At 47.4% G+C, this 27901-nt stretch overlaps 1 protein-coding gene across 2 annotated transcripts in view; it reads right to left on the reverse strand.

Annotated features, from left to right (window-relative positions):
• SUSD4 (sushi domain containing 4) overlaps positions 1-27901 on the reverse strand; it is a 119005-nt gene that overhangs the window by 49838 nt on the left and 41266 nt on the right. For both annotated transcript variants that reach the window (XM_027122269.1, XM_027122270.1), the window contains exon 3: positions 3903-4115. In XM_027122269.1, coding sequence (XP_026978070.1) covers positions 3903-4115 — 213 coding nt within the window. The remainder of the gene's footprint in view (positions 1-3902; positions 4116-27901) is intronic.

The following is a 27901-nucleotide window of genomic DNA, read 5'->3' on the forward strand; positions in this document are numbered from 1 at the left end:
CTGCAGCGTTCAGTAGGTGTTCTGTAGGAGTTGTTCCACATGTAGATGTATTTCTGATGTATCTGGGGGGAGGAAGGTGATCTCCACATCTTACTCTTCCGCCACCTTGAAGATCTCCCCTCAAATGAATTTATGCAAAGTCAATCTGACTTTACCTATACTTTTTCTTATGAAATGTGGGAAAGGGATGTATTAGCAGGGAAAGTGCCCCCCAGTAGACTAGTTGAGTGATTTTGGAAAGGAAGAGGCCCCGATGGTGGCTGTCCCCCTGGCCTTTAGTCACTGTACTTAGTATGTCAGCAGTCCTGTGCCCCCAGGCCATATTTTCAGTCCTTTGCCAACTCCATGGTACCCTCTCCAGCATACTGGTCACCTCCCCTGCTCCCTGGACCATAAAGTATCCTCACCCCTGCTCAGGGATGTGCAGGCTCTCTAGTCTTACAGAAGCAGCTTTGACAAGCACAGATGTTTCTTAGGCTGGAGGCTTTGGGTGCCAGGAAAATAATTCCTTGCCTATATTATCAGTTCTGTAAGTCCAAACTTCTGTACGTGAGTTTGCCTGGAATAAACCATTTAGATTGGAGTAAAAGGAGAGAAGGGAGATGGCTGGTATGTGTGGCAAGGTGAAGTGGAGAATAAAAGAGAGGGAATCTGTGTGAATGCACAAGAAAATATTTGCTTTAATACCACCTTGCTTCTGTAGAGCACTTTACTGTTATAAAGCATTTTAATGCATATGAACTTATTTTTAAAAATCTGTATCTCAGGCAGAACTGGCTGACAAGGGAAGACTGGAAGAAGTCGAGGCAACAGTGACAAGACCTGGGCTAGAACAGATGTGTCCCTAAATCACCATTTAAGTCTGGGAAGACTCTTAACTTCTCTGAGACTCAGTTTCCCTACTGATCAAACAAAAACTAAATTAGAACGAGGGCTTGGATTATCTAATTTCTAGAGTCCCTTCGACTCTGAACGTTGATGATGCCATTTGTTATAACAATGTGTTGTTGCATAACTGATTACAGTAGGGCTTTTGTGACACCAAGAGGGAAGTCAGACTTAATCTTGTAGAGGAAAAATGCTGGCTTAGAATGAGTTACAGATCTGCTGCTTACCCATCAGTTGTGTGACTTTGACAAAGCGAGTAACTTCTCTGAGCCTCAGTTTCCTAATCAGGAAATGAGGACAATAAGACTTGTCTTGTAGGGCAGTTGTACTTGTTAAATGAGATAGTGAATCTGAATGTACTTTTAAACTCTAATGACCTAAAAAATGTGATAATTTATTGTTATCACTATCACCAGCATGCAGAAAAATCCATTAGCCCTCTAAGAATTACCTAACAGGGCTTCCCCGGTGGCACAGTGGTTAAGAATCCACCTGCTAATGCAGGGGACACGGGTTCAAGCCCTGGTCCGGGAAGATTCCACATGCCGCGGAGCAACTAAGCCCGTGCACCACAACTACTGAGCCTGCGCTCTAGAGCCCGCATGCCACAACTACTGAGCCTGCGTGCCACAACTGCTGAAGCCCGTGCACCTAGAGCCCGTGCTCTGCAACAAGAGAAGCCACCACAACGAGAAGCCCGTGCACCGCAACAAAGAGTAGTCCCTGCTCTCAGCAACTAGAGAAAACCCGTGTGGAGCAGCGAAGACCCAATGCAGCCAAAAATTAAATAAATGAATAAATAAATAAATTTTTTAAAAAAAGAATTACCTAACAACAGAAACAAATGAATTGAGCAGCCCTTACTATTAGCCCAGCATAAGTCCTAACCAGGGAGTAAAGGCCATTCGCAACTCCAGGGAAAAATAGTTTAGCTTCTTCCCTGCTTTACGACATCCATGGAGTAGACTTCTGTGTGCCCCTCGCCCCTGCAAGCCACATACAGAAGGCTTAGGCTGCTAACAGTGATGATTTTCTCCACCGTGAGGGCAACGAAAGTAATCTCCTTATACAGATCTTTCAAAGACCAACAAAGATCACCATTTACATTAAAAATAATTATACCGTCGTACTTAGAAAGGCAACACCTGTTCTTCCAAACTCTGTAAAATGACGATGAGAGCACAACATCGTGACTGGAAATGAGGAATCTCGGTACGTTCTTTGGAAGCACCTGGTCTTATTTTAAGTTGCCTAATAAAAGAACTGACACTCCACTGCCATCCCCAGGTACACAGCCCCTCCCAGCACATTTGGGGCTAAGTGTTCAGAATTATGCACGCAGACCTATATAATAGAAGCCTCTACTCCAAGGTGATTTTTCACTCCCTTTCTTGGAATTACTATGTATTACATTGTTATGTACAAGGTGGAAAGAAGCTCATCTAAAAAGGGATAAACTTTTTTTTTTTCCAGGATGACCAAGTAACAGAGAGCCTTCATCTCTGGGCAATACTCAGGAAGTCTGTTGTTTTGTTTGTTCTCTGATGTTTTTGAGCTTGTCTGGGTTTTAAGCACTGGGTATCCTAGGCCATGGGTTTTAGCAGGAAAGTCTGTACATACAAATTAAATAACCTTTTTTTTTCAATTGAAGTAGAGTTGACTTACAGTGTTGTGTTAGTTTCCAGTGTACAGCAAAGTGATTGTTATATATATCTTTTTCAGATTCTTTTCCATTATACGTTATTACAAGGTGTTGAATATAGTTCCCTGTGCTATACAGTAGGTCCTTGTTGTCTATCTATCTTATATAGTAAATAAACCTTTAATTAATAGAATCTTACAGAAATCACAGCTTGCATGGACTGCATGTAAGAGGAAAAATAAATTTACTTTTAAAAACCTTAATTCTTTATATAATTTTGGCTTTTTAAAAAATACCTTGAAAATAAAAGCAAAGGTAGCAAGTACTTTAAGGGTAAGACACCACCTTACCCATCCTTGATAATTTCCAAAAGGAGGAGCATAATAGATGTTTGATCAATGCCTGCCAAATTAAATTACTTTAAAAGTTTCATAAAGAAGATACACACTAAATCAGAATAAGAGTTTACATAGCATTATTATAAAGGCTCCATCCCCAAATAAAATCAATAATGGTGTTAAGAGAAAGTGAAACTCTCTTCTAATGAACTTGATGAGATATCAGTTCTGTGCCTCATGGAAATTTGGGGCTAGAATTAATTCTTAATTCATGCCTATTCCTACTTCAACCTTGCTGATCATCAGAGATATATAATCAACAACTGGCATTCCAATTAGTTAAACTCAATGCATTCTTTTAAGCTCTAGAAGTATCTCTATAGGATGAAAACAAACAAGCAAAAAATATATCTATATATACATATATAAAGTTGTTGCAACCAATAGACTTAGGGATAATTGCTAGGAGTAAATGAATATCTTGTCACGACCAATAAATTTAGGGATACTTGCTAGAAATAAATGTCTACCTTGTCAATCTACCATTGTTTGCCACAGTTCTTTCTTTCCTTAAATGAATCATGTCTAACGCAGAACTGATAAGTAGTAATTGATTTAATTCTCTGAGTAACATGCATCTTCTGTATCCTTATATACAGTTTTGGCCCAATATATTTACTGCACTTTTTATTGAGTAACATGGAAATGAATGCTGAATTGGCAGCCTAATAATAAATGGCCCTCATGTTATCTGAGTTGCTCTCTTGCATTGACAAAAATGGTGATAAATTGGGTTGTAATTGAGAAAGAAAAGGAAGACGATTACTCCTGATGCTGAGATGCATTTATCCCCTGCCCCAGCCCTTACTGAACACGCGTGCTCCTCCATCAGCCTGCAAGATCAGCCCTGAAACAGAAAGCAGCCCAGGGTACCGCCCCGTCTGGCACACAGGCTCATACCCCTGCAGCCACAAGCTTGACCACGTGAGTGGCTTCCATGGGATGGGGGTAGGGGGTGGAGGAGAGCGCTTTACCTTCCTGCACACAGACGGGTTTATCACTTGGGATCCAGCCTAGGGTTCCGTTCAGATGTTTCATACACAGTCTCTTTGTAGAGCCCTTCAGCTTGAATCCATCTTGGCAGTGAAATCGGGTGACGGAGCTTTCAAAGAAAACCCCTCCGCTGGGCGTCCTGAAGCCATTCTCAGGGACGCCTGGGTCAGCACACACCTGAAGGTCATCGAACCCTACATGGACAGAGAGAAGAAAAGGTGCCTCTGAATATATTCTTCGGATGCTGAAGGTTTCCCATGATAAATGGCAGACACTGTATTCTTTCAGATGCTATGGGCCACCCAACTCCACCAATAAAAAAGCCAAGAAAATAAACACTCTAGTGCACATTTCACACTGCTCTTTGCTCTTTGCTTAGAAAAGCGCTCATTAGTAATTTCAGTTCCACGGTCAAGTTAGCCCTTCAAGGAGTTTCTAGGAGTAGCAGATGAGGAAAAGTAAACAACGGAAGGAATACAAAATGGTAATGTCGGGACTGAAGTACAAAATGCAGAAGGGAGCGGAGGAGGGAGAGGTAGTCAGGAAAGGGGGAGATGGAATCTGAGCCTGGCTTTGAAGGACGAGTCAGACTTCAAGGACAGAACCAACTTCGTGAAGGGGGACACAGGGGAATGGCTTGCGCAATGGCCGGGCCGGGAGACCGCGGGCGTGTCTGCAGAGCAGCAGGTGGCTGAGAGCGATACAGGGTTTGCAGAAGAGGCAGGTTGGCGATGCCCACCCTCCCCTGCCCCCTGCCCTCGGCCCCATCAGCCAGGCCTGGTCCACATTTCTCCTCCTCCGGGAGGCCTTCCTTAACCCCACTCTCCCTGTCCCCCCCGCCCCCCCCAATTTGTTCCACCACTGTAACGTGAACACAGCCCTGTACTGAATCATTTGGAGAATGATCGCCTCTCATTCTGGGTTATGAGCCCCTCGAGGGCAGGTTTTGAGACTTTTTCACTCTTGTGAAACCTATCACAGCTCCGCCTAGAAAGTGCTCCATAAATGTTTGATGAGTGAATAAACAGAGTTGGAAAAGGGAGAGGGAGACATACCGGGGAGACCCTAGAAAGCCAGGCTGAGCGAGGAGGCCAGTGTGGGGCCATGGAGCTGGGCAGTGGGGACGACGAGGCCGACAGTACAGCAGCCTGAGGGACTAAGTGGAGGAGAAAGGGCCCAGGGTGTGGCTGGGAGACCCAGGCAATGGTGCAATCAGACGTGGTGGGCCTGAGAGCACAGGAAAGTGCTGGAAACAGCAGGGAGGGCACCAGAGTGGGAGACATCCCGGTTCCAGGGGCCCCTTGTCAACTGACTGGATGTCGGGGTGGGGGAGACAGCCAGACGGCTGGGACGAAGGCCCGACTCTGGCCTCAATGAGGAGGAGAGGGCTGGGGTCACGGCCCGCACTGAGAGCTTCGGGCAAAGACATGACTGGGACCAGATCTGCATTTTTGAACGATCTTTTGTGTAGCCACACGGAGCTCATGGATGTCACGAGCTCATTGGGGGACCCCAAGGATAAGGAATGGGTCGTCTATGTGCACAGTGCTCCAACGTACCCTCCAAGGAAAGCAATGTAGGCGACGAGAGAGCCCCAAACTTCTGCGCACTACGAAGGCCTTCTACTCCATTTTCTGACAAAATCAACCAACAAATCCTTCCTGAGAAAGTACCCAGAATAACTATGCATGATTCCTTCCAGATGCGGGTTGGTGTGCCCGTCCACCCCCGCCCCCAGCGCAGCTGCTGGTGCCAGGTCAAGACGTGGCAGAGGGACAGGAATAGCCTGGGCCGTCTTAGAAAATCTCAGCCCAGACCGAGAGGCAGTATCACCAGGGCTCTTGGAGGACTTACATGGTTTCCAGGCGATGCCCAGATGTCAGACTCATGAGACATCTGATCCTCTGTAACCCACTGGGCTTGCAAAACGTCCTCAGCTGGTAGGTGATTCCCTGACCCCAACTTCCATGGGCTCATGAAGGGCTCACTTGCTGTCCTCCCCAACTGACCTCAAGACCCTGGACATTCTGCCAGCACCGCTGTGCTGAAAGCCACAAGACACAGCACAGTAGGCACCGTGGCAGCACCGGGTCCAGCAGTCATAACGTGCTCTCTCTGCCGAGGGCATGTGGCAGTGGACCAAGCGAAAAGTCAAGGAGGAAAGCAGGGAAGTGGAGAGCGTCCACATCTGACTCTATTACATCTTTAAGTGGGAGCAGGTCTGATACTTTATCAAACAGAAGACGCTTTGACAAAGGACACCATCTAGCCTCTCAGCCCCCCTGACACGCAGCCGCAGCTCTGCCCCGCTGTGAGCACCCTGACAGTGGAGGCTGTTTTCCAGCCCCTTGGAGGGTGATTAATACCCATCTGGGGGGAGGGCAACAAAGTACTAGTAGGATGGCTTCATGTCTTCGTTTCAAAGGAAAGCACTGTAAATTGTCAAGTGCTTCCTAAGTGATGAAGGTCAATGATTTCCTTCTGAGTCTGGCCGTCTCAGGGTGGGTCCTTTAAACGTATACCCATTATGGTATTGAGGGGGCAACTAGCAGCAATGGAATTCGTGATTCCATGCCAGCCCAGAAAGCCCAGAAGCATAAACATACAGAAACATGAATGGTCTGGACGCTTTCTGGCAGTCTGCGAGTGAAAGTCACTCTGACACACAGAGGCCGTGTCAGTCACTGGGCGGCCACAGAAGGGCAAGCCGAGGGTAAGAGGAGGGGACGGCCCTCTGGAAGGTCTGGGGCTGACTGCTCACAGCTAGGCAGACACCCGCCAGCCAGAGGGAGGAAGGGCACTGGGGGGGTGCAGGTCACAAGGCATGGAGATGGGAAGCCGCTGAGCACATTTCAGGGAAGAGGTCGTTCTGCCAGGCTGGGGGCAGAGTGACCGCCATAGGTGGAGCCCTGGGGTGGAGGGTGGCGAAGGGAGGGCAGGAGACGGCGACAGCAGATCCCAAAGGTTGAATGTGTTCGCTAAGGGTCTGGACTTAATGAGGAGGTTAGGGGTAGGGGCATGCCATGTACTGAGAGCTTCAAACAAAGACACGACTGGGATCAGATTCGTTTTGTTGAATGATCTTTCCTGTACTCGCAAGGGGGACGGACTCATCTAGACCAAGCAGGAGGCAGGAAGCTCAGCGGAAGTGTCTCCAGGCCACCAGCTGCACCGAAGGAGCAGCAGGGCAGCTTTGTAAAAAGACGTTCACGGATCCAGGCTCTCTCTGGCTGGGCTGGGACCCAGAAGTCTTGAGTTTTAGAAAGTTCTCTCAATGACTCTTAGGCAGCTGGTCCCGCACCTGCCCAAGGGAGGACCGGCATCTGAGAACTGTGGGACCTCAGGGCTCGTGCCAGAACTGGGTGAGAAACGAGGAGTCAGAACCAAGGCGGGCGCAATGGAACAGAAATAGGGCCACATGAGACACTAAGGACACAGAATCACAAAACCTGTGACCAACTGGATGGAGGACGGGGTTAGGGGAATGAATTCAAAGAGAGGCATCTAGGATAACGCCCGCGTTCTGATGTCGACGACGGCGTAGGCAGCGGGGCCGTGCACTCAGACTGACAGGACAAGGTGAAGACAGCAATGGTATGTCTGGTGGGGGGCCAGGCAGTTTGAGTTCTTGGTGGAGGGGGGACACCCAGCAGAGATGCCTGGTGATGAGCTGGAGGCCGAGTCTGAAGCTCCATGGTGCCCTGGGCTGGTGCGGGCATGGGCGGGTGCACCGTCCCGGGAACGAGCACAGCGTGAGAGGAGAGACAGCCAAGGCACCCACAAAGGACACCAGGAACACAGGGCCGCGGAGAAGGAAGACCTGACTGTGTCATGGGAGCAAGGGAAAGGGTTTCAGGAAGGAAGGAGCGGGCGGCAGGGTCAGCTAAGATCCACTAGGCCAAGTCTGAGAAGCATCCACTGGCTGGGGGCGGGGAGCGATGGGACCAGTGCCCAGGCAGCTTCAGGGACAAGGAGGAACTATCCCTGGGGGAGGACGCCTGCCTGCTGACGTTTAGCGGGGGGCAGTGAGAGTAAGCGTGGGCTTCTCTTTCCAGATGCTTAGTGTGAACAAAAGAACACAGGTTGGGAGTTATCCCTGGATTAGGGTCAAGGGAGGGGTTTGATTGTTGTAATAAAATTATAAGATGAAGGAGATTTGAATACGTCTCTACACAGCAGGGAGAAACAAAGATTGCAGATGACGGGGAGCAAAGGGGAGGCAAGAGGGGTAAGTTCCCTGCACCTGGATGTGGGCAGGGAGGGGACCCAAACCCTGGAGGAGGGATTGCCCTCCACTGGGGCAGGAAGGGGAGTTATGCCAGAACCTCCATGAGGGAAGCATGTGCCCCATAATGTGCTCATCCTCCAGGACTCAGCTTAATAGCGCCTCCCCCTGGGAGCCTTCTTCCTCCCTTCAGGCACCTGGGCTGACCTCTCTCAGCCAGCCCCTCACCCTGTCATTGCTGGTCTGCTTAGCTGTCTCTCCCACTGGGCTGTGAACTCCTGGAGGGGGAGATGGGGTCCTATACTTCACTTCCTCCTATAGTGAGTGTGAGCATTCCACAAGTGCTGCTAGTGAAGGATTGGTGGGTGGATAGATGGATGGATAGATGGGTGATGGATAGAGGATAGGTGGGTGGATAGATGGATGGAGAGAGGATAGGTGGATGGATAGAAAATAGGTGGGTAGATAGATGGATGGGTGGACAGGAGATGAATGGATGGATGGATGGATAGATGATGAGGATAGGTGGGTGGATGGCTGGATGGCTGGCTGGATGAATAGAAGATGAATGGATGGAGGGTGGGTGGGTGGGTGGATGGATGGAGGGTGGATGGCTGGATGGCTGGATGGATGAATAGAAGATGAATGGATGGAGGGTGGGTGGGTGGATGGATGGAGGGTGGATGGATGGATGGAGGGTGGATGGATGGATGGAGTCACATGCTCTGCTGCACTCATCAGGCAAAGATCCCCACCCCATCCCACCAAACAGTCACACCTACCACTCTGATAGTCCCAGAAGCTTATGTATTCCATAGACAAGGGAGGTGTGCATTCTCTCCCCCAGCACAGACACACTCTCTCCTAACACCCTCTCACCTTCCTCTCGTCTCCCAGCCTAAGTAGACTGCATTCCTTAGATTTTTATACCCTTCTTCCAATCCACATCCTCAGACACCTCAGCCTTCCTCCTCCGTCTCCACTGTAGGGCCCAAGGTAGGTTTACGCAAAGGATTTGCCTGAGACATCTGTGCCTCCCCCGCCACCACACACACGCTTTGGGCCGGTCACCCCCTGCTCACAAATGAGCCATGCGGACTGCTAAGTCCTAGGCACTGACCCCTCGACTAGTCACACCACCCTACCACCGTGCCCCAGGCCACAGAGCTGTTCTCTCTCAGAGAAGAACAGATCATTCAAGTGAGAGCCGAAGATGCAGCCCCGAATCCACCAGAAAAACGACTCCTGCTCTAATAAATAAATGATGAGAGCGGCGTGGAAATGACGACGGGAGAGCAGCAGAATTTCCCAATGAATCTGACTCGGTACTCTTTCTTTCTTTATTCCTTCCTTTTAAAAAGAGCATTTCCATCCACTTTCTCTGCTTTCATGTCACCACTGCTAGCCTCCGGCTCTGTTCCCATGCCTGGGACAGCGCTGATGATCAGGGTGCTGTGGGCCGTGGGATCCAGCCCTCGGCATGGAAGAGGGAAATAAGAACAAGTGGTAAAAAGAGAGCAATCAGAAAATGGGATGGTACAAGAAGGAAATATTCTTCATTTTGGACAACTAATCCCATGGAGCAAGATAGTAATTTTCTAGGACTTGCCACGTCTTCAGACTCCACTTTTCAAATCACCCCCGAGCGGATCAGTTCCCAGCCCAGGTCATTCTTCTGTAGAGCTGTTCTCTTAATGCCTTTCTGAAATGTTGACGATCAGCCCCATCAGATCACACATCCATTAAGGGGGGGGGGCTGCTTTAGGGATTAGGGAAGAGGAGTGGAAAATAACCACTCAAATCATCTTATCCCAGGAACCATACTCCTAAGGTCCCCATCACTTTCACCCCATTCTTCAAATTCTGTGTATGCTTTGGAGCTAAGTAGCCACAGCATGGAGAAAAAAGTTCACAGCATGATTTCCAATATGTTTCTTTGTGGGGGAAGTGGGAGGAAAAGGGAATATTCCATTTTCATAAGTGGCTGGAAGCAGCATCCCGCATCCCCTAGCAGTTGCTTCTAAATTCAATTCAGAGTGCAACACCTATCTACAAGAGACAGTCTTTGTGATGGTTCATTTTATATGTCCACTTGACTAGGCCAGGGGATGCCCAGATATTTCATCAAACATTTATTCTGGCTGTGTCTCTGAGGGTGTTTCTGGATGAGACTGGCTTTGAGTGGGTAAGACTGAGTAAAGCAGATTGCCCTCCCTTATGTGGGTGGGCCTCACCCAATCAGTTGATGGTCTGAAGATAAAAGGGAGAGTAGAAAGAATTCTTGCTCTCTCCTGACTGTCTTCAAGCTGGCGCATCAATCTTCTCCTGCCATCAGACTCAGACTGAGACTGGAACTTACACCATGGGCTCTCCCGGTTCTCAGGCCTGCGAATTCAGACCGGAACTTACACCCTCGGCTCTCCTGAGTCTCCAGGTTGCCAACTGCAGATCTTGGACTTCCCAGCCTCCATAATTGCATTAGCCAAGTCCTTATAGTGCATGCATGGGATCTATCTCCTATGGGCTCTGTTTTCTCTGGAGAACCCAGACTAATACAGTCTTCCTAAAGGTACTCGTGCACTTTACAAACAAGAGTAACATGGATGCTGACTGTCCCCACACTCCAGAGGATGATATTTCTCTCTGGACCCCTGAGTTCTGGTAAGCAGCCCATTGAGGCGGTCGGGGCACAGTGGCAGGAGCGGGGGCAGCGCCTGGGGCCTGGGGTCTGAACGGCATGCTGTAGAGTCCCGGCCTGAGGTCCCCTCTGGTGCTTTCTCAGCCTGTGTCACACTCTTGAGTCCTGGCGTCTCCATTACTGGCACTGATTTTCCTGCTTACTGTCTGTGAGCCCAGGAACAAGTCACAGGTAGGATTGTAATTTGAACTTGTTCTCGGTGGGATTGAGAGAATCCCCACCTTCACATACAAAGAAACGCATCCGGCCTCAATCTCTTTACGAAGTCTTGACACTTCTGATTCGGATACTTCTGAGTCTGCTGAAACCTACCGGACAGTTTTACTGTGAGCAACGGAAGTCTTTGAAAAGAATCGTAAAAATGAAAGAGGTGTGAAAAGCAATCTTTTGGCTTATTATAACTGAAAAGTCATATCCTAGAAAGGAAGAGTGTATCAAATGTAGCCAAATCAATTTCAAACTAGGACCGGGCTCCCGTCTCCCTGTAAACTGCTATGAGTCTTTGGGGGAAGAAACAGAATAGAGACACAAAAATTGATTTTTTATGCATTTACTTAGTGAGAAGGTCCTTCTCCTGTCGTATTTCACGTTTGTGAATGACTCGAATCTTCATGAATCCTAAACTCTGTGAGGGCAAGAATACTCGTAAATGTTTTTGAGTCCCTGTATCAGTTAAAACAGGACTGAGCCAATAGCAACGGTGAAACAGTTAATGATTCAATAGGACGTAAATCCTCGTGGTTCCCCCCAAAGCTGACACCTCCCAGCACACCGTCTCAGAATGAAGAGGCTGGGGAACATTTATGGTCCCCCAAAACATTCAAGAATCCAGGCAGTCAGCCACCAGACAGCTATTGACCACAACAGGGATCTGAAGAGCATTTCTGGTGATGAAAAATGCTCTTGAGGAGATCACGATCTAACCTCAGATATCAGTTTCATGAAACAGAATTAGTCCTGGAGAGTGGAGAGCGTATTGCCCTCGACAGCAAAAGAATAAATGGAGAAGGATGTAGTAAGCTTGAGGAAGTCCCTCTTGGCCACGTAAGGGCTTTTCCCCCATTAGATGTGAACATTCGAATTCCAGCTGCCTTGGGCTAAAATCTGTCTTTTTCTCATCACCGGCAACGCAGACCAAGTTTCTTTTAAACCACCTAACGAGTAAAATATTACTGTGCTTCAAAAAGCATTTATACCAGGAAGGGAATGCTTCTGCCGCATTAGAGAAAAATCTTCAAAAAAACCTATTCTTAAAGATTCTGAAAGTTTAATTATCTGGGCTTGCTGAATTACAAGCTAAAATGCATTGGGAAGGTCCTGAGGATCTGTTGATGAGGGGACCCTCTGACCATCTCTTTACTGCCAACACACACCTCACCTTGATCTCCCCCACCGTCTCAAGAATCCCTTGCTCTTAGAACTACTTTAATTCATTTTTTAAACGAACACATGTATTGATAGCCTGCCTTATTCCAGAAACTGTGTGAGCTACTGCTGTATCTGTAACAAGGCATCAGCAACAAAAAGAAGAAGAAGATAGAGGCAATACTACAGAAATCGTATTAGGCAAAATCTATTCAGCAAATAGATCAATTCTCTAACATCAGTATTTTCAAACACAGAGCTCCTGTGTATCAGGTCGGCTATAGGTGACCTGATAACATAGAACTACCTGATGTGCCAGAAGTTTCCGGCCACCTGGCGGCCAACTGCACTTTGGGGCTGGTCCATTCTCTGCCTGTCAGCCCATCAGAGGCTCCTGACATCCCTTCAAGGTGTTGCCACACTGGAGTTGAACATCAATGGATGTTCCTTCTGAGCCTGAGATCCTAGAGAAGTTCTACATATTCTGGAGGTCCGTCCTGAGCCAAGGTCAGGCTCAAACAATTAGAGGGTCCCCCCCACCCCGCCAGTGCTAGATAGTTTAGGGGCTGCCAAACATCTTCCAGGAAATGCTAGGAGGACTGAGTAACCCGGGCCCCAAGGCTGCTGGAATGCCTCAACTCTTATGGAGATCAAGGAGCTGGTAGGCCCCTCCCAAGTGAACCCACCAGGAGGAGGGAAGCCAGAGTGGGCCACGGAAGACCCTTGCTGGGATAAGAGGAGGCCCCAGAGTCAGAATGCGGTAGAAACAGCAAGTTAACAATTTAACACTGTGGAAATTACAATTAAAATCAATGTGAAAATGTAATTTGCTTTATAAAGATTCATTAACAACCCATATCTCCCTAACAAGATCATTAGTCAGTGTTTCTTGACCTCCTCTGTCCCAGTCTAAATCATCTCCATGTTTGGCAAAATTTCAGCTTTTTGTTTTTAAAAAGAAAAAGAAGGAAGGGGAGAGGGCACTTACTAAAACAGAGATGGGGAAAGGAAAATATAATCTGTGTATACACTCACTCAACAAACAGTGCTGGGCGCTGGGGGAAGGAGCCAAGGGCACTCACTCAGCAGGTGGCATGAACTGGGACTTCCTGCAGAGCCAGCCTGCATCTAGGACCTTGAGTTTTTGATCTACAAGCTGTGGCCTTGCAGTAGGTCACGAAATCAATTTTAAGGGTCACAGCCAGCACTTTTTAGAAATGAAAGAGAAAGGAGAAGTCAGAGTGCATCCTCCACGGTAAGCGTGAGTACTGTTTTGTGTGGTTTTATTAGTTCTGCTTGTGCACACATGCTGGTCTGCAATGGAAAATATATTTCTTTCAGTGGTTCACAGTCAAAAAGGTTTGAAAAACACTGCTTTAAATATACTCCACCTTGTCGTTCCACGTGATAACATACATTTACTTCAAATAACGTAGTGGGTGCTTAAGGGCTCAGGTTCTGTAGCGAGACTGTGTACTTTGAATCCTGACTCTGCCATTTTCTAGCTGTGTACCGTCTACTATTTATGATAGCAAATTTATACTAACAGGATATCACTTAAACCTAGTTTTTGGAAGAACCAACAATGTGTTGGATTTATCTAGGTGGGTTGAAAACTCAGTATTTTGGATTCCATTACCCAGAATCTACACTGAATACTGCATACACAGTTATAGACATAATAGAAACTTGGAATATTTGTATGGGAATCAAGTTAGGTAACCTTTCCCAAGAAATAGGGAGAATGTTTTAATGTTTCAAGAAATATCCAGAGATGAATATAACATCGGCTACGTCTGAGCAAGTAAGTGTAGCAAAAATAAGTCTTAATAGCATAATTTCGACTTGATTAAAATGGATAGAGACTACAGATGTGGCAGTCATAGCACTCCCCACTGGATGCCAGAACTGGTATTTTTCTCCTCTTGATTTAATTCGCTCTGATTACCCAATTATTCCTAAGTCCTTTCACTCAGTTTCGGCTCCAACAAAACTGAGAACAATGCTAACTCAAAATGTGACTTCACTCTAGTTTCATGATACTGCTCCCTAAAAGCATGTCCAGCAACATAATAAACTTATTCCAGATGGTGATATCATAACAGGGAAAAACAGAATAAACCTTCATCTGTTTGAAATAAACCATTCGGCAGAAAAATCTGAGGATTTCTTCCACCAGCTGGGAAGAAGAAGGGAACATGTGGCATGGAAGGTTCACAGTTGATATAAACTTTAGGATGACCAGTTGACGAAACATCTGAAGAAGGCAAGGCTAAATTGAAAAACTGACTGAGAAGCTAAAAGTGTGGCTCTTTTCGAAAGCCAATCCTTATTGAGTATAATGAGGTGACCTGTCTAGCTGGCTCTGTGACCCTGGATAAATAACGCAATCTTCTTGGGTTTTAACATCTTATCACTGAATGAGGTAATCGGATGATTTATCAGATCTCTACCACTGCCAAATTCCATGATTTCTAGTCACTTTTTGATAAAAATTGGTAGAAACTTCCCAAAGCACAAGTACTCAGACTGAAGAGGCCCAGAAGGTAATGCGTGGTTGGTTAAAAAAAAAAAAAAAATCCTAGAACACACTTTCAGAATGCTTGTGGTTATTTGTTACTTCCTAAAAATCAAATTCCCTTCACGCGAAAAGGGAACGTCGCTAATTATTAGAGAAATGCAACTCAAAACTACAACGAGGTATCACCTCACGCCGGTCAGAATGGCCATCATCAAAAAATCTACAAATGCTAAATGCTGGAGAGGGTGTGGAGAAAAGGGAACCCTCCTACACTGTTGGTGGGAATGTAAAATGGTGCAGCCACTATGGCAAACAGTATGGAGGTTCCTTAAAAAAACTAAAAATAGAGCTACCATATGATCCAGCAATCCCACTCCTGGGCATATATCCGGAGAAAACTATAGTTCGAAAAGATACATACGCACCCCAACGTTCATAGCAGCGCGATTTACGATAGCCAAGGCGTGGAGGTAAGCTAAATGTCCATTCACAGGTGAATGGATAAAGAAGACGTGGTTTATATATATACACAATGGAATAGTACTCGGCCATAAAAAAGAATGAAACAATGCCATTTGCAGCAACGTGGACGGACCTAGAGATTAAGTTGCCTTCTGCCCTCCAAGTAGGAAGAAGCCTGGATTAGAAATCCGGACCCCGTGTTCTAATCTCTCACTTAGGGATTCACTGTGTGAGTCTGCACAGTCATTTAAACTTTCTGTCACAAATTTCTCAGCTAGAAAATGAGGGGGAAATTATTTAGGTGACTTCTAAGATTGCTTAGACCTAGAGACTAAGTAAAGGAAGTCAGACAGAGAAAGACAAATATCATATGGTATCACTTATATGTAGAATCTAAAATATGATACAAATGAACTTATTTACAAAACAGAAACAGACTCACAGACTTAGAAAACAGACTTAAGGTTACCAAAGGAGAAATGGTAGGGGAGGGATGAATTAGGAGTGTGGGATTAGCAGATACAGACCACTATATATAAAATAGATAAACAACAAGGTCCTACTATACAGCACAGGGAACTATATTCAATATCTTGTAATAGCCTATAATGGAAAAGCATCTGAAGAAGAATATATATGTATAACTGAATCACTTTGCTGTACACCAGAAACTAACACAACACTGTAAATCAACTATACTTCAATTAAAATTTGTTTAAATAAAGAGGTAATTAAAAATCAAATTCCCTTTCTTTTCTGTAATCAACAGCTTTAGAGCAATTTGAAAACTGTTTTCCACATGGAGAGAACTTTACAGTTTACAAAGTGTTTTACATACACAATCTCATTTCACCCACACGCCAACCCTGTGAGATCAAGATAACAGTCTGATAGGATTCACTTTCCCAGCCACTGTATAAAAATCCAACTGTTAACAGTACTAACTTTTCTAACAGTACCCACAATCTTTTCAAAAACACTGTATATTCCCTCCCTTGAATGGTTCAGTCACCAACTAGAGTCCAGATCGTGAGGTTTCTAACCTTTATTTACATTCTCAAGTGCCACTGGGACTTTTTCATCATGTGGGGACAGCCAGGAAGAGCAAGATACAAAACAAAATAGAAGATGGAAAAGAAGCTGCTGAGTGAGGACCAGATCGTGCAAGAAGACTGTCTTCTTTTATCACCAAGACAGTCTTCAGTCCTATTAACAGGTAAACCTCGGTACATGCAAGTAACAAAGAGATTAGGGCTCTGTTTTGGGTTTTTTGTTCGTTTCTTTCTCTGTTTTTAAGATGCCCTTAGCTCAAGGAAAATCCTGTTTCCATCACCTATATTAAGTCACCATACAAAACGTGCCCATATGTTCCAGGAACCGCCATTTCTGTTCTGTCCTCCTCGGATTCAGCTATCTTCGGTCAAAGCCACACTCTTCTCCTTGCTGGGATTTGTGCCAGCAGCTCCTATATCTGAATGTGTCAGGATCACGTATTTAAATGGCAAGGTATTTTATTTTATTTTTTAAATTTATTTTTTTTAACATCTTTATTGGAGTATAATTGCTCTACAATGGTGTGTTAGTTTCTGCTTTATAACAAAGTGAATCAGCCATACATATACATATATCCCCATATCTCCTCCCTCTTGCGTCTCCCTCCCACCCTCCCTATCCCACCCCTCTAGGTGGTCACAAAGCACTGAGCTGATCTCCCTGTGCTATGCGGCTGCTTCCCACTAGCTATCGATTTTACATTTGGTAGTGTATATATGTCCATGCCACTCTCTCACGTCGTCCCAGCTTACCCTTCCCTACGTCCTCAAGTCTATTCTCTACGTCTGTGTCTTTATTCCTGTCCAGGCCCTGGGTTCTTCAGAACCTTTTTTTTTTTTTTTAGATTACTAAATGGCAAGGTATTTTAAATACAGTTTTATCACCTATCTCCCTTACAAGGCTATTTAAGTCAAATGGGATCTTTATAAAATTATGTTGAAAACTACAAAACAGTATGCAAGTATATATAAGCTGGAACTTTCCAGCAATACAGAAATTACAGAATGTCATTGCAGGAAGCAATCTTAGAAGTCACCTAAATAATTTCCCCCTCATTTTTTAGCTGAGAAATTTGTGACAGAAAGTTTAAATGACTGTGCAGACTCACACAATGAATCCCTAAGTGAGGGATTAGAACACAGGGTCCAGATTCCTAATCCAGGCTTCTTCCTACTTGGAGGGCAGAAGGCAAACCTCAAAGAGGGACTACACTACATTGCCCCCTGCTGGAACGGGCATCTTGCCATGAGGGCACCTTTACCTCGGACCATTACCAAAATGTACCTCCAGGAAAACGTACGGGGATCAGACTGTTAAATCTAAAGGATTTCCTCTAACTAGGAGAGCTGTGTGAATTCATTCGAACAGACTTGTAGAGTTTGTGCTTCTTCTCTGACTATAAAAATTGGGGGAACATTGCTCTTCTGATGCATAGAGAGTTGTTTTCCTCTCCCTCTTCTAACAGACCCTCTCAGAGCACAGCAGGCTAAGACATTACCAAAACCTCCCCGCAACAGGCCAAAAGGGCTTCAAAGTGAAACTCGAAAGAGGCAACCTAGTTCGCACGTGTTCCCAGCCGTCTCACAGCCCACCACGTGGAGATCAGCCTCCTTCTTCCGAAAGGCTGCCGAGTATTCCATTTATGCCTTTCACGGTGCTGTCTACCTACTCGTGATCAGTTACTTTTGTCACAGAAGAAAGCTTAGGCTGGAGGAAGCAGGAGGGGGCCAGGGTCGGGGAGACAGAGGCTCTGGAGGGCTTCTCCAGGGATAGGAAGGGATCAGGGGCTGCACGGGTGCTACGCCAGGGCCAAGAGCGCTGGTACCTGGGGTCTTGCTCAGCTTTGAGGGGCGCTTTGGGGGCAGCCTGAGCCCTCCCAGAGGAGCAGGACCGGAGACCCTGGCTGGAGGTACCCGGGCAGCTGAGAAAGGGATGGCAACACAGCAGCGGTCAAGTGCTCTCCTTGCCTGGCACCGCAGAAGCCCAGGACTCTTGTGGGATGCAACGGATGCGGACGTGGAGAAGGAGCCTCCCATGTCCCCCACGAGCTACCCACACGCGCGCACACAGAGACTGAACTTCTCATCACCCAGGCAGTTAGGGGCTCAAAGCAAACTACATTTGCTCTAGAGAAATACAGGAATTTGTGCCACTTCCTCCCTCTTGGTTTCCACGCGAAGCCTCGCTCCTGGGGTGTAAGTTTGGTTTGAACAGGGAGAAGCCACCCAGGTCGCAGCTATCCCAGAATGCACGGGGCCTGGGTGAAAGTCATCCCTGGGGATAAGATGTGCTCCACCAAAAGGACTAGTCTTTTGGGATAACCCCCTGACATGTCTTTGATGGGCAGAGTATTCTGACCTTACTGTATCATTCACAAAGCACAGCTAATCTGGTTTCCCCACGTGACCTATGGTGCTTTATAAAGCGTCACATCACTCAGCATTCTGTGGTTGAGTTGTAACATCCGGTGTGCCCATGAACTCCGGCACCAGGGCTTGCCTGGGATGACTGGGTGGCCTCACTTGTGGCCCACTGGTGACGAGTTAGAGATGGACCTTCAGCTTGAAAGGCTGCACATCTTATCTTTTACTGGGTCCTGTGGTCCTGCAAAGGCATCCCTCTCCTTAGGCTAGACAGGCACTGGCACAGTGCCTTTAACCAGGCAGAGAGGGCAGTGAATCCGGATGGTGCCCTGGTGTCAGAGCCTACCTCTGTCGTGATGCCTAATGCCACGATGTTTTCTTGAGCACAGCAGTGGTGCTATGGCCTTGGGCTGCAGCAAGAATGTGCACTCCCTGTATTCTTCGACTGGGGACCCTTGTATAAAATTCACAGCATCCCAGTTTGCAAACATGTTGGTCATATAGCATTTTCTCAGGAGCACCTGTACATTCGGCACCTGGACCATAATAATTGCTAGTATCTGTTCATACGACTAAACACTCTGAACCCATTAAAATTACATTGTGAGGACGTGCTGATCATTCAATGTTAATGATTATGGGACAATTCCCCACATGTAGTTAATGAAAAAAAACAAAACACCAAAAAGTGTATACTGCCCGAACATTTTTTTTAACTATACAAAAAGGATGCATTTGCACAGAAAAAAAGAAAATGAAATGTTCCAAAATATTAACTGTTACTTGGGATTGAAGGCTGATGGGTGATCTTTATATTCTTTTTTATACATTTCTCTACTTTCCAAATTCTCTGCAATGAATATTTATCATCAAGAAACAAATGTTATTTTTTAAAAGTGAACACTAATGGCAAGGGTGGGTTAAATTTGAGGTGGGTGAGAGCTGGCCCATGGGGCTCTCCACAGACACACACAGTCTCAAAGATTCAAGACAGAACAAAGCTGTGACATTCTAGAGGAACGCGGTACTGACGACTAGCTCTGCCTTGGTGGGTATGAATTCCACAGAGGCTCCTGCAAATAACAGAATGTCCCTTTAGTGGTCCCCCTAAATCATCTCCCTGCCCAAGGAGCGGCATTAACTCTGAGTGCCCAAGGCTCTGAAGGTCTGCGGTGAACGTCTAAGGGCTGTTAACATCTAGAATTGTGCTGGCGTGGTTTATAGCTCTGCTCCCCAAGAGGGGTGCCTGCACCCTGAAAATAAATGGTGCTCACCCTGGGCAGGCACCAGGAGACTAGGAGAGAGGCAGAACAGATGGATGCCGAGGATATAACAGGATAACCCAGCCGTCTGGTCAGGACTGAAAATGAACCGCTACATCCTGTCTGAAATTACTTAATTTCTGAAACACTGTATTATAAATATGCTGTCAATGGAGCTAGTGGGTTTGTGAGGAAAGGAGGTGAATCAGAAATGGTTTGACAAAATACCACTGGCTCCCCAAACAAATATCCTTCCCTCTGATCTTAGCCTACACGCTACCTGGAGGATAGAGGGAAACGCTACCAATGACGTAAGACATTCTCCAGGCAGCCTGGGGCTACTGACGAGCAGCTTTGCTTCGAAAAAAAAATCACAGTTACTAAAGGGTATCGAAACGTTGGCCCTTTTTTATCTGCAGACTTCTACCCTAATTTATGGTTTTAAATGTCATGTTACAGTCTTACAGTTGTGAAGGAGGGAGAGGGTGTCTGTGAGCAGTTGAATAGAGGAATAAATGCATAACATGAATGCAAAGAAAAATGCAATTAGATAACTTTTTTATTTAGCAATAGGTTTGGGTTTTTTGTGATTATTTATTTTTCTTGCAAAATTTATAAAATCCCAAACTTCTATAACATAGAAGCAAGTAAATCGTCCTTTCTTGAGTGTCAACATGCAGCCTATACCATCATTATTGGCCAAAAAACAAAACAAAATAGAAAAATCTGCACTTAGGGAAAGCTGAGGCTTGCTCGCTATCTCTGCTGCTTCTTATGGCTGGAAGAACAGCAGAGAACTTTGTGCTCTAGGATTTGTCTGTTTGCTAATTTTCTCTACACGCAATTCATTTTCTAATTTCATCTCTTCACTATTATTTCAGCGAGAAGCCGCAGGTATTGCCTCCACCTGTGAGGTATTATTAATTAGTAGCTAACAAGGGTGAGCAGGAATCATGTACTCCATTTGGTTCATGAGAGGTGGTGCTCAAAATCTTTTATACCAGCCAATCTGAAAAAAACACAAAAATCTGATTCTGGGTGCATTTAAGGATGCTTGGATTGTGCAGACCCAGACACACATACCTTGAGCAACCATGTAGATGAGATTGTCATAATTTCAAAGTTGGACAGGAAGAAAATGAACCAGCTGCTATTTAATTTTTATGGTGCCTACAATTTGTCTCATTAGCTGGCAAATAGGATAGGCTGGGAACTAAAGCTGCTCTGGCCTCAACTCTGCACGAGAGAAAAAACGGGATGCAGAGCACTCGCTCACTCTGATGGGGAGAGGAGCCGGTAAATCACAGCTGCTAGGCTGGCTCCGTCACTGCAGTGACCCATGACCTTCAGCAAATTACAGAAGATTCCAGATCTTCCTTCCCTTATCTAAAAAAGAGGGTCTTGGAATGACCCTGTCCACATCTCAGAGCTGCGGGGCACCTGGAGAGGTAAGGATCCCTGAGTGCTTTGAAAACTCTGGAAGGCTATTCGAATGCGATTTGGAAATGACCTGATGGGTAACCTGAAGCCCAAGGGTGGCAGATTTGACCTGAATCATGGAGGTGCAGCCCAGAGGCTGGCTTCCCTTATTCAGAGACTCAAGGAAAATCCCTACATGTTTCTCTTTCTCTGTTCATGGTTGTTACCCCCTTGGCCAGTGAGGCAGTTGGAGAAAGGGAGGATGAAAGTCAGTAGGTTTCCTAGGTCATTTCCGACTTAGAAACAGGGTGATGCTACCTGGTGACAAGTCACGGTAGCCTGCTGATAGAAGTCTGTAGACCACGTGGACCCAGTGGAGCTGGGGAAGGTGATGTCAAGCTCGACTTTCCGACCTCTGGGGAGGAGTGGGGTGTCGGAGATTGAGTCCAGCCATGTGGCCAATGATTGAATCACTCACGCCTATGGTAATGAAACCCCAGTACAGACACCAGAGCTCAGGTGAGCATCCCTGGCTGGTGATTTACATTGATATAGGAGAGTGATGTGTCCTGAGGACAAGGGCACTTTGTTTGGGGACCCTCCCAGACCTCAACCCGCATCTGTTTTTTTGACTGGTCCTCATTTGATTCCTTTATAATACAACTATAATCATAAGTATAGCCCTTTCCTCAGTTCTGTGAGTCACTCTAGTGAATTATCAAACCTGAGGGAGTAGAAACCCCCAAATTTGCAGCCAGTAGGTGGCCTGGGAACCCCCAGAGCTTGTGGCTTTTGTCTGAAGTGGGGGCAGTCTTACTGGGGACCCTACCCTTAACTTACGGGGTCTGTGCTGAGTCCGGTAGTTGGTGTCCGGATTGCACTGCAGGCCTTTAGGGTCCAAGGTGGCAGGAAGGCAGTGAAAGATGGGATGCGTGACGTTGATCTGGATTTCAGTCAGCAAACCCGGGGCTGGATTCTCGCTTTATCGTCAACTTAGCTTTGTGACTTTATTCAGGTTACTAAACCTGTTAATTTCCCCCAGGCTTAGTGTGCTGACTGGTTGGTAAAATGGTGGAGATAATACCTGCCACGTGGAGTTACGAGGACTGAACGAAATGTCACACCAAGTCCTGAACATTCCAGGAGTGGAGGTTTGATCTGAGCAGAGCCGTGGGGTAAAGCCCAGAGGCGGGTGAAACAGCAACTCAGTCAGGTCCTGAGCCTCAGGGTGGGAGGCTGGGGGCACGATGTTGCCATGGCCTGCAGGTCAGGGGCAGGAAATGAGTGGGGCAGATAGGTTTTGAGAGTAGAAAGATGATCCAGAAATGCTCTGAAAACCTCCTCCTTTGAGCAGAGTGTCTGACAAGTGATCCCCACTGAGAACGCTCTCTCCTAGAACAGGGGCTGTTCCAGGTTCAGCCTTGAAGGAAAAGGAGAAGCTGAGGGATTGGGGCTCTGGGCCGCCCCCCCCCCCCACTTTTCATGTTTCCTATATGAGGGCTACAGGTAAAAAAAAAAAATCATCTGAAAAACGTTTCTGCCACTATTTTAAAAAAAGAGTTTGTTTTAGAGAATAACTCTGATTGCTAGGATGGCTCCTCCCCAGTACCTTATCCTGAGTTTCTAGAATCAGACAACAAAATTAAAGTGACCAACCTTTGGGAGGGAGAGACTGCTGATTAGAAGTTCCGATTGCAAGGAAGGGGATGCTAGATTGACACAGCCTGTCTTAAAAGCCTGTACTTACAATATCAAGTTTTCAAAAAAATCAAAGAAAAAACAGGGCTGATTTCGTAGCAAGACTCCAGAAGAAAAGGTGACTCAAAAGTGTTGAGACGCTCTTCTTTCTTCAGCCTCAAGGAAAGTGGCTTCAGATGTTAAGATCTGGGGAGCTCTCTGGTGGCCTAGGGGTTAGGATTCTGGGCTTTCACTGCCGGGGCCCGGGTTCAGTCCCTGGTCAGGGAACTGAGATCCTGCAAGCCACGCAGCGCAGCATGGTGCGGCATGGCCAAAAAAAAAAAAAAAAAAAAAATGTTAAGACCTGCATACAAAGGCTGGACGAAGGGCACCAAGGTAACCACGGACGCATGTAAAGCTGTGGGGTGGGCTTGCAAGGGGAGTGACAGGAAAGTATGGTGGACAGAACCTCAAACGACTTACAAAAATCTTAAGGACCAAAAACTGGTAGGGGGTTGGGACGGACAGTGACTATTTGTGTATTTACCCAGCATCCAGTAACCAGGCATGAGGTCAAGTGCTTCTGGGGAGAAATGAGGGAGACTGTCTCTCCTTTTTCACATCAGTCTGATGGGGAGGCCGAAATAGTACTGCCTTGCACCCAGTGGCTTACAGAATTCTCACTGAAAACAGCTCCTTCAGTCTTAGACCTCTCTCTCTATCCTCTTCCACATCGTCCATGCCCTCAGCCAGAAGGAACCCTGCAGGAAGGGGGATGAGGGAGACACCAGGCAGTACTGGGCTCTCTCCTCGCCCTGATAACTGCCACTGGTTATCTGCCTTTTTCTTTCCCTCATCCATCCCTCATTCAAACAGACTTCTGCTAGGTCAAGTGCCGGGCTCAGTGGAGCGCAGAAGTTAGGCGGGGCGGGGGTCCCTGTCACACTCTCCTTTTACAATTGAGGAAACTGAGGCTCCAGGAGGTTGAGCAACTTGCCCAAGGTCATCAAGTTAGTGGGTCCCAGGGCCAGGATCTGAATCCAGGACTGTCTAGCCCACTCTCTCTCCCGACACGACCCCACCTGGAGAGGCCGTGAACTGTAGGGGCCGGTGAGTCTAAGAAGGCAAGGGAGGGCCTCTGAGCCGGCGGGGGGGGGGGGGGGGGCCCGGGGGGGGGGGGGGGGGCAGGGGGGGGGGGGGGGGCGGGGGGGGGGGGGGGGGGGGGGGGGTGCCCCTGTGGAGGTCAGAAGGCCTGGGAGCCGGATCTCATGGGGGGCGGCCACAAACAAGGGAGTGGGCTGGCGGGGGAAGGCCTTCACGTGAAGCATCAGGGTCGTGAATCGCTCAGATCTCAACCTGGTTCTGCAAAAACTTTGCTTTGAAATTCCTCTGAGTCTTAGCCCTCAAGCAATTTGGGCACATGGTCTTTGCCAAGAGTTCATATTCCTCCTACTCCCAGAAGGACATCATCTGTTTATTTTTCAAAACCTCAAATCCCTGTTTCTCATGAGGCCAGGAAGCCCATCTGTTCCAGGTCCGCTTCGCTGCAGCCCTGACTGCACCGGAGCGGAAGCTCTTTAACTCGCCTTCTGAATGCGGGATTAACGAGCCCAGCAACCTCTGCCCCTCACGAGGCTGACCTAACAACCTCCCCACGAAGACACCTTCCGACTCCACTGCCGGGTCAGGCACCTGCACCCGAAACACACACTGAAAATCGCAAGCTGCGACGGAGAGCACCAGATGGTCTGGTCTTCACGGGCAGGAGGAGCAAAGCTGCGCTTACAGCAGCACCGACTTCTTTTCTAAGGGCAGCTTCTTCTTGCTGAATCTTAATCCACAGTTCTTTATGTTTTTCAATAAAGTCAAAAGCTCCCTCCTGACATTTCCAACCAGCAAAGAAAATAAAGGTGTAAGTGTGCTCAGAGGCACCCCTTTCCTTTCTAGGGAGAAGTGCTGGGGAATGGGCCGGACGGCGGGGAAGGCCAGAGCTTGAAGTGGAGAGAAATGGGTTCGGGTCCAGCTCTGCTACTGGTCAGCCGGGAGGTCTTGGCTGGACGGGCTGCTTTTCCCTCTGTCACTCCATCTTCTCATCAGCAAAACCAGTTTAACACAGGCTGAGTCACGGTGAGGATTCAATGAAGCGTCATGCCGAGTAAGGGCCTGACGCCCTCAGTAAGCTTCCTTCCGCCCTTCCTCATCTGGGAGAGGTTTGTTTGTTTTTTTTCTTTAACGGTTTCTTCTACGCGTTTGATAATTTGGCCTTTAAAAATGTAAGTGAGGGCTTCCCTGGTGGCGCAGTGGTTGAGAGTCCGCCTGCCGATGCGGGGGACACGGGTTCGTGCCCCGGTCCGGGAAGATCCCACATGCCGGCCCGTGAGCCATGGCCGCTGAGCCTGCACGTCCGGTGCCTGTGCTCCGCAACAGGAGAGGCCACAGCAGTGAGAGGCCCGCGCACCACCAAAAAAAAAAATGTAAGTGAAAGTAGGAACAGTTACCTTCATCTCCTCTTTCTGTGTCCCTGCCACATCAAGAAACCGTGCGCCTAGCGCAAGGCAGTGCCCCGCGTGGTCTCCGCCCTGCTTCGCTTTTAATGTCGTTGACACGGGGGAGGGTGGGTGGGAATGGGACCATCCTTAAGAACTCTGGTCAAGGGATTAAGGAAGGCGGAAAGGAGAACAGGGCTCCACCACCCACGTGCGGTGCCAGTGAGCTGAGGTGGGCTCAGCTCTCGGAACGAGATCAGGAGGCCGGGAGCCCCCAGGGGCTGGGGCTGCCGCTTTTCCCCACCCAGGCGGGGCCCAGGATGGCCTGTCCCTCTGCTTCCTGGGGTGCCACACAAGGAAGCCCCCATGGACAATGGGTTTGCCCGCTGACATCCACATTTCCTTTGGGGGGGACAGAGTCCCCAATGGGGCGGAGTCCTTAAAAGCGGGAAGTGGCTGACTCTAGCCTTTGGCACCCGGCCACTTGCCCAGGGAGAGGCAAACAGCTGGTTCAGTCTGAGGGTCTCAGGGCGCGTGGCGCCCCTCCCCAGCCAGGCCACACTATCAAACGCCCTCTGCGAGTCCCCACAGCCCCCGAGAGTGGTGACAAGTCTGCTACTATAAAAGTCTCTTTCCTCCCTCGATGGCCCTGGGCTCAGGAACTGCTGTCCTGGGACAGGGTCTCACCTCCACAGAACTGTGCCCCCGTGTCATTGGATCCTGCCTCACTGACAGCCCTGCCGTTCACAAACCTGCCCTAATTCTCCTTGGAACCATTTTGACGGTGCCCCGGCTTCTGTGGGAGACAGCATTTCCTTCAAGGTTTTCCTAAGCTGACTTCCTCCAAGTTTGGAAGGTTGCCCCTGACTCTGACAGTCTATGAAGCCACACGGTTTACAATGTTTCGGATTTCTATCCGGACGGCTCTCCCGATGCACCTTTCCAGACGTGAGTCCGGGTCCTTGCAGACACCTCTCCATCAGCAGCCCTGCCCCTCTGATCAGGCCACTGCCCAGGTGCACTGGACTCGCCCTGCCTCTGACGGAAGCACTGACAGCACACAGCCAGCCAGTGAGAAAGGAGACGGGGCCCTTGTGCTGAGACGGACGGTGATGCCAGAGCAACGTCAGTAAGATGCTGGCCGACCTGCCAACTCAGGAAGGAGCACAGTGCCTGCTCCAGGCTGAGGCTCTGGCCCTGAGTGTTCCTTCCTGCAACACTTCGGGAGGCAGCACACACGCAGAGAAAAACACAGACGCTAGCATCTGACAACCTGCCTTCAACCCGGAATCAGCCCATCTCTAGCTGTGTAACTTGGGAGAAATCAATCAACCTCTCTGGGTCTCAGTTACCTCATCTGTGAAATGGGGACAGTGAAGTCCTTACCTCTTAGGGCAGTGAGGAGGTTTAAAGGAGATATGATATCTAAAGCACTCAGAGCTCTGCCTGGTGCCCGGTAAGCAATCGATACGTGTTGACTATTATTATCATCATTATTGAGTGGTCTTCATGTCTTCTGGGAAGATGTTTGACTTCTCCCGGCAGTACGTGTGTTTCTTCCTCTGTATCTCCCCAATGTCGTGCTCACGTCACCAGCCCAGCACTTACTATGTTGCTATAATTATTTAGCCATGTGTTTTTCGATCCAACTAGATCACGTATTTGTTCCTCTGACAACCCGGTGAAGGCCAGGGACCTCTTCTCAATGCAATGTTTTAAATGCATAAAATAAAATGCATAGGATTCTAAAGGAAACCAATCATACTGAAATACAGTTATCAAAATATTTCTCAGAAACAGATCTGTGATATGGTAATCTATGTTTCTCTTTATTAACACTTTAAATAACAAGATGTACTGCTGGGTCTCATAATTACCCTGATTTTAAAGGAGTGATGAACATAAATGATATTTTGAGATATTTACAACAACCATAAGTAATATGAAATATCTGTCAATTCTATTGGTGATAAAGTCACAGGGATTACTGACAGCACTCTGGTCAATCCCCCTGGTCAATCCCCTGCCTTTATAAGTAAAGGAAACGCTACACTTCAGTTAGAGATTAGTGAAAATCAAAAGGCGATTTTTTTTCTAACCTAAACTCATAGACCCTTTGAATTCTACTGAGAACCTTGATCTGGGCTGTGAGTCTCTAAGAGCTCGTTGTTCTGTTTATCTTTGTAACCTCAGCCTCAAATACAGAGCTTGGTATGCAGGAAGGACTTAACACATTGTTTTTTAAACTTAATAAACTTAGGACATTGTGCCAAGTGCTACAAACAGATGCTGAGGCTCCTGCCCTCTAGAAGCTAGAATCTGTATGCAAGTAACTGTGACACAAGATAAAAGCTGAAAAAAGCCATAACGTAAGTGATTAGAAGGGTAGGGGGCCTCTGGTTTGTGTGTGTGTGTGTGTGTGTGTGTGTGTGTGTGTGTGTGTGTGTGT

The sequence above is a fragment of the Aethalodelphis obliquidens genome, unplaced genomic scaffold (assembly GCF_003676395.1).
Source record: "Aethalodelphis obliquidens isolate GAN/ISIS:26980383/991018 unplaced genomic scaffold, ASM367639v1 scaffold24, whole genome shotgun sequence".
NCBI lineage: Eukaryota > Metazoa > Chordata > Mammalia > Artiodactyla > Delphinidae > Aethalodelphis > Aethalodelphis obliquidens.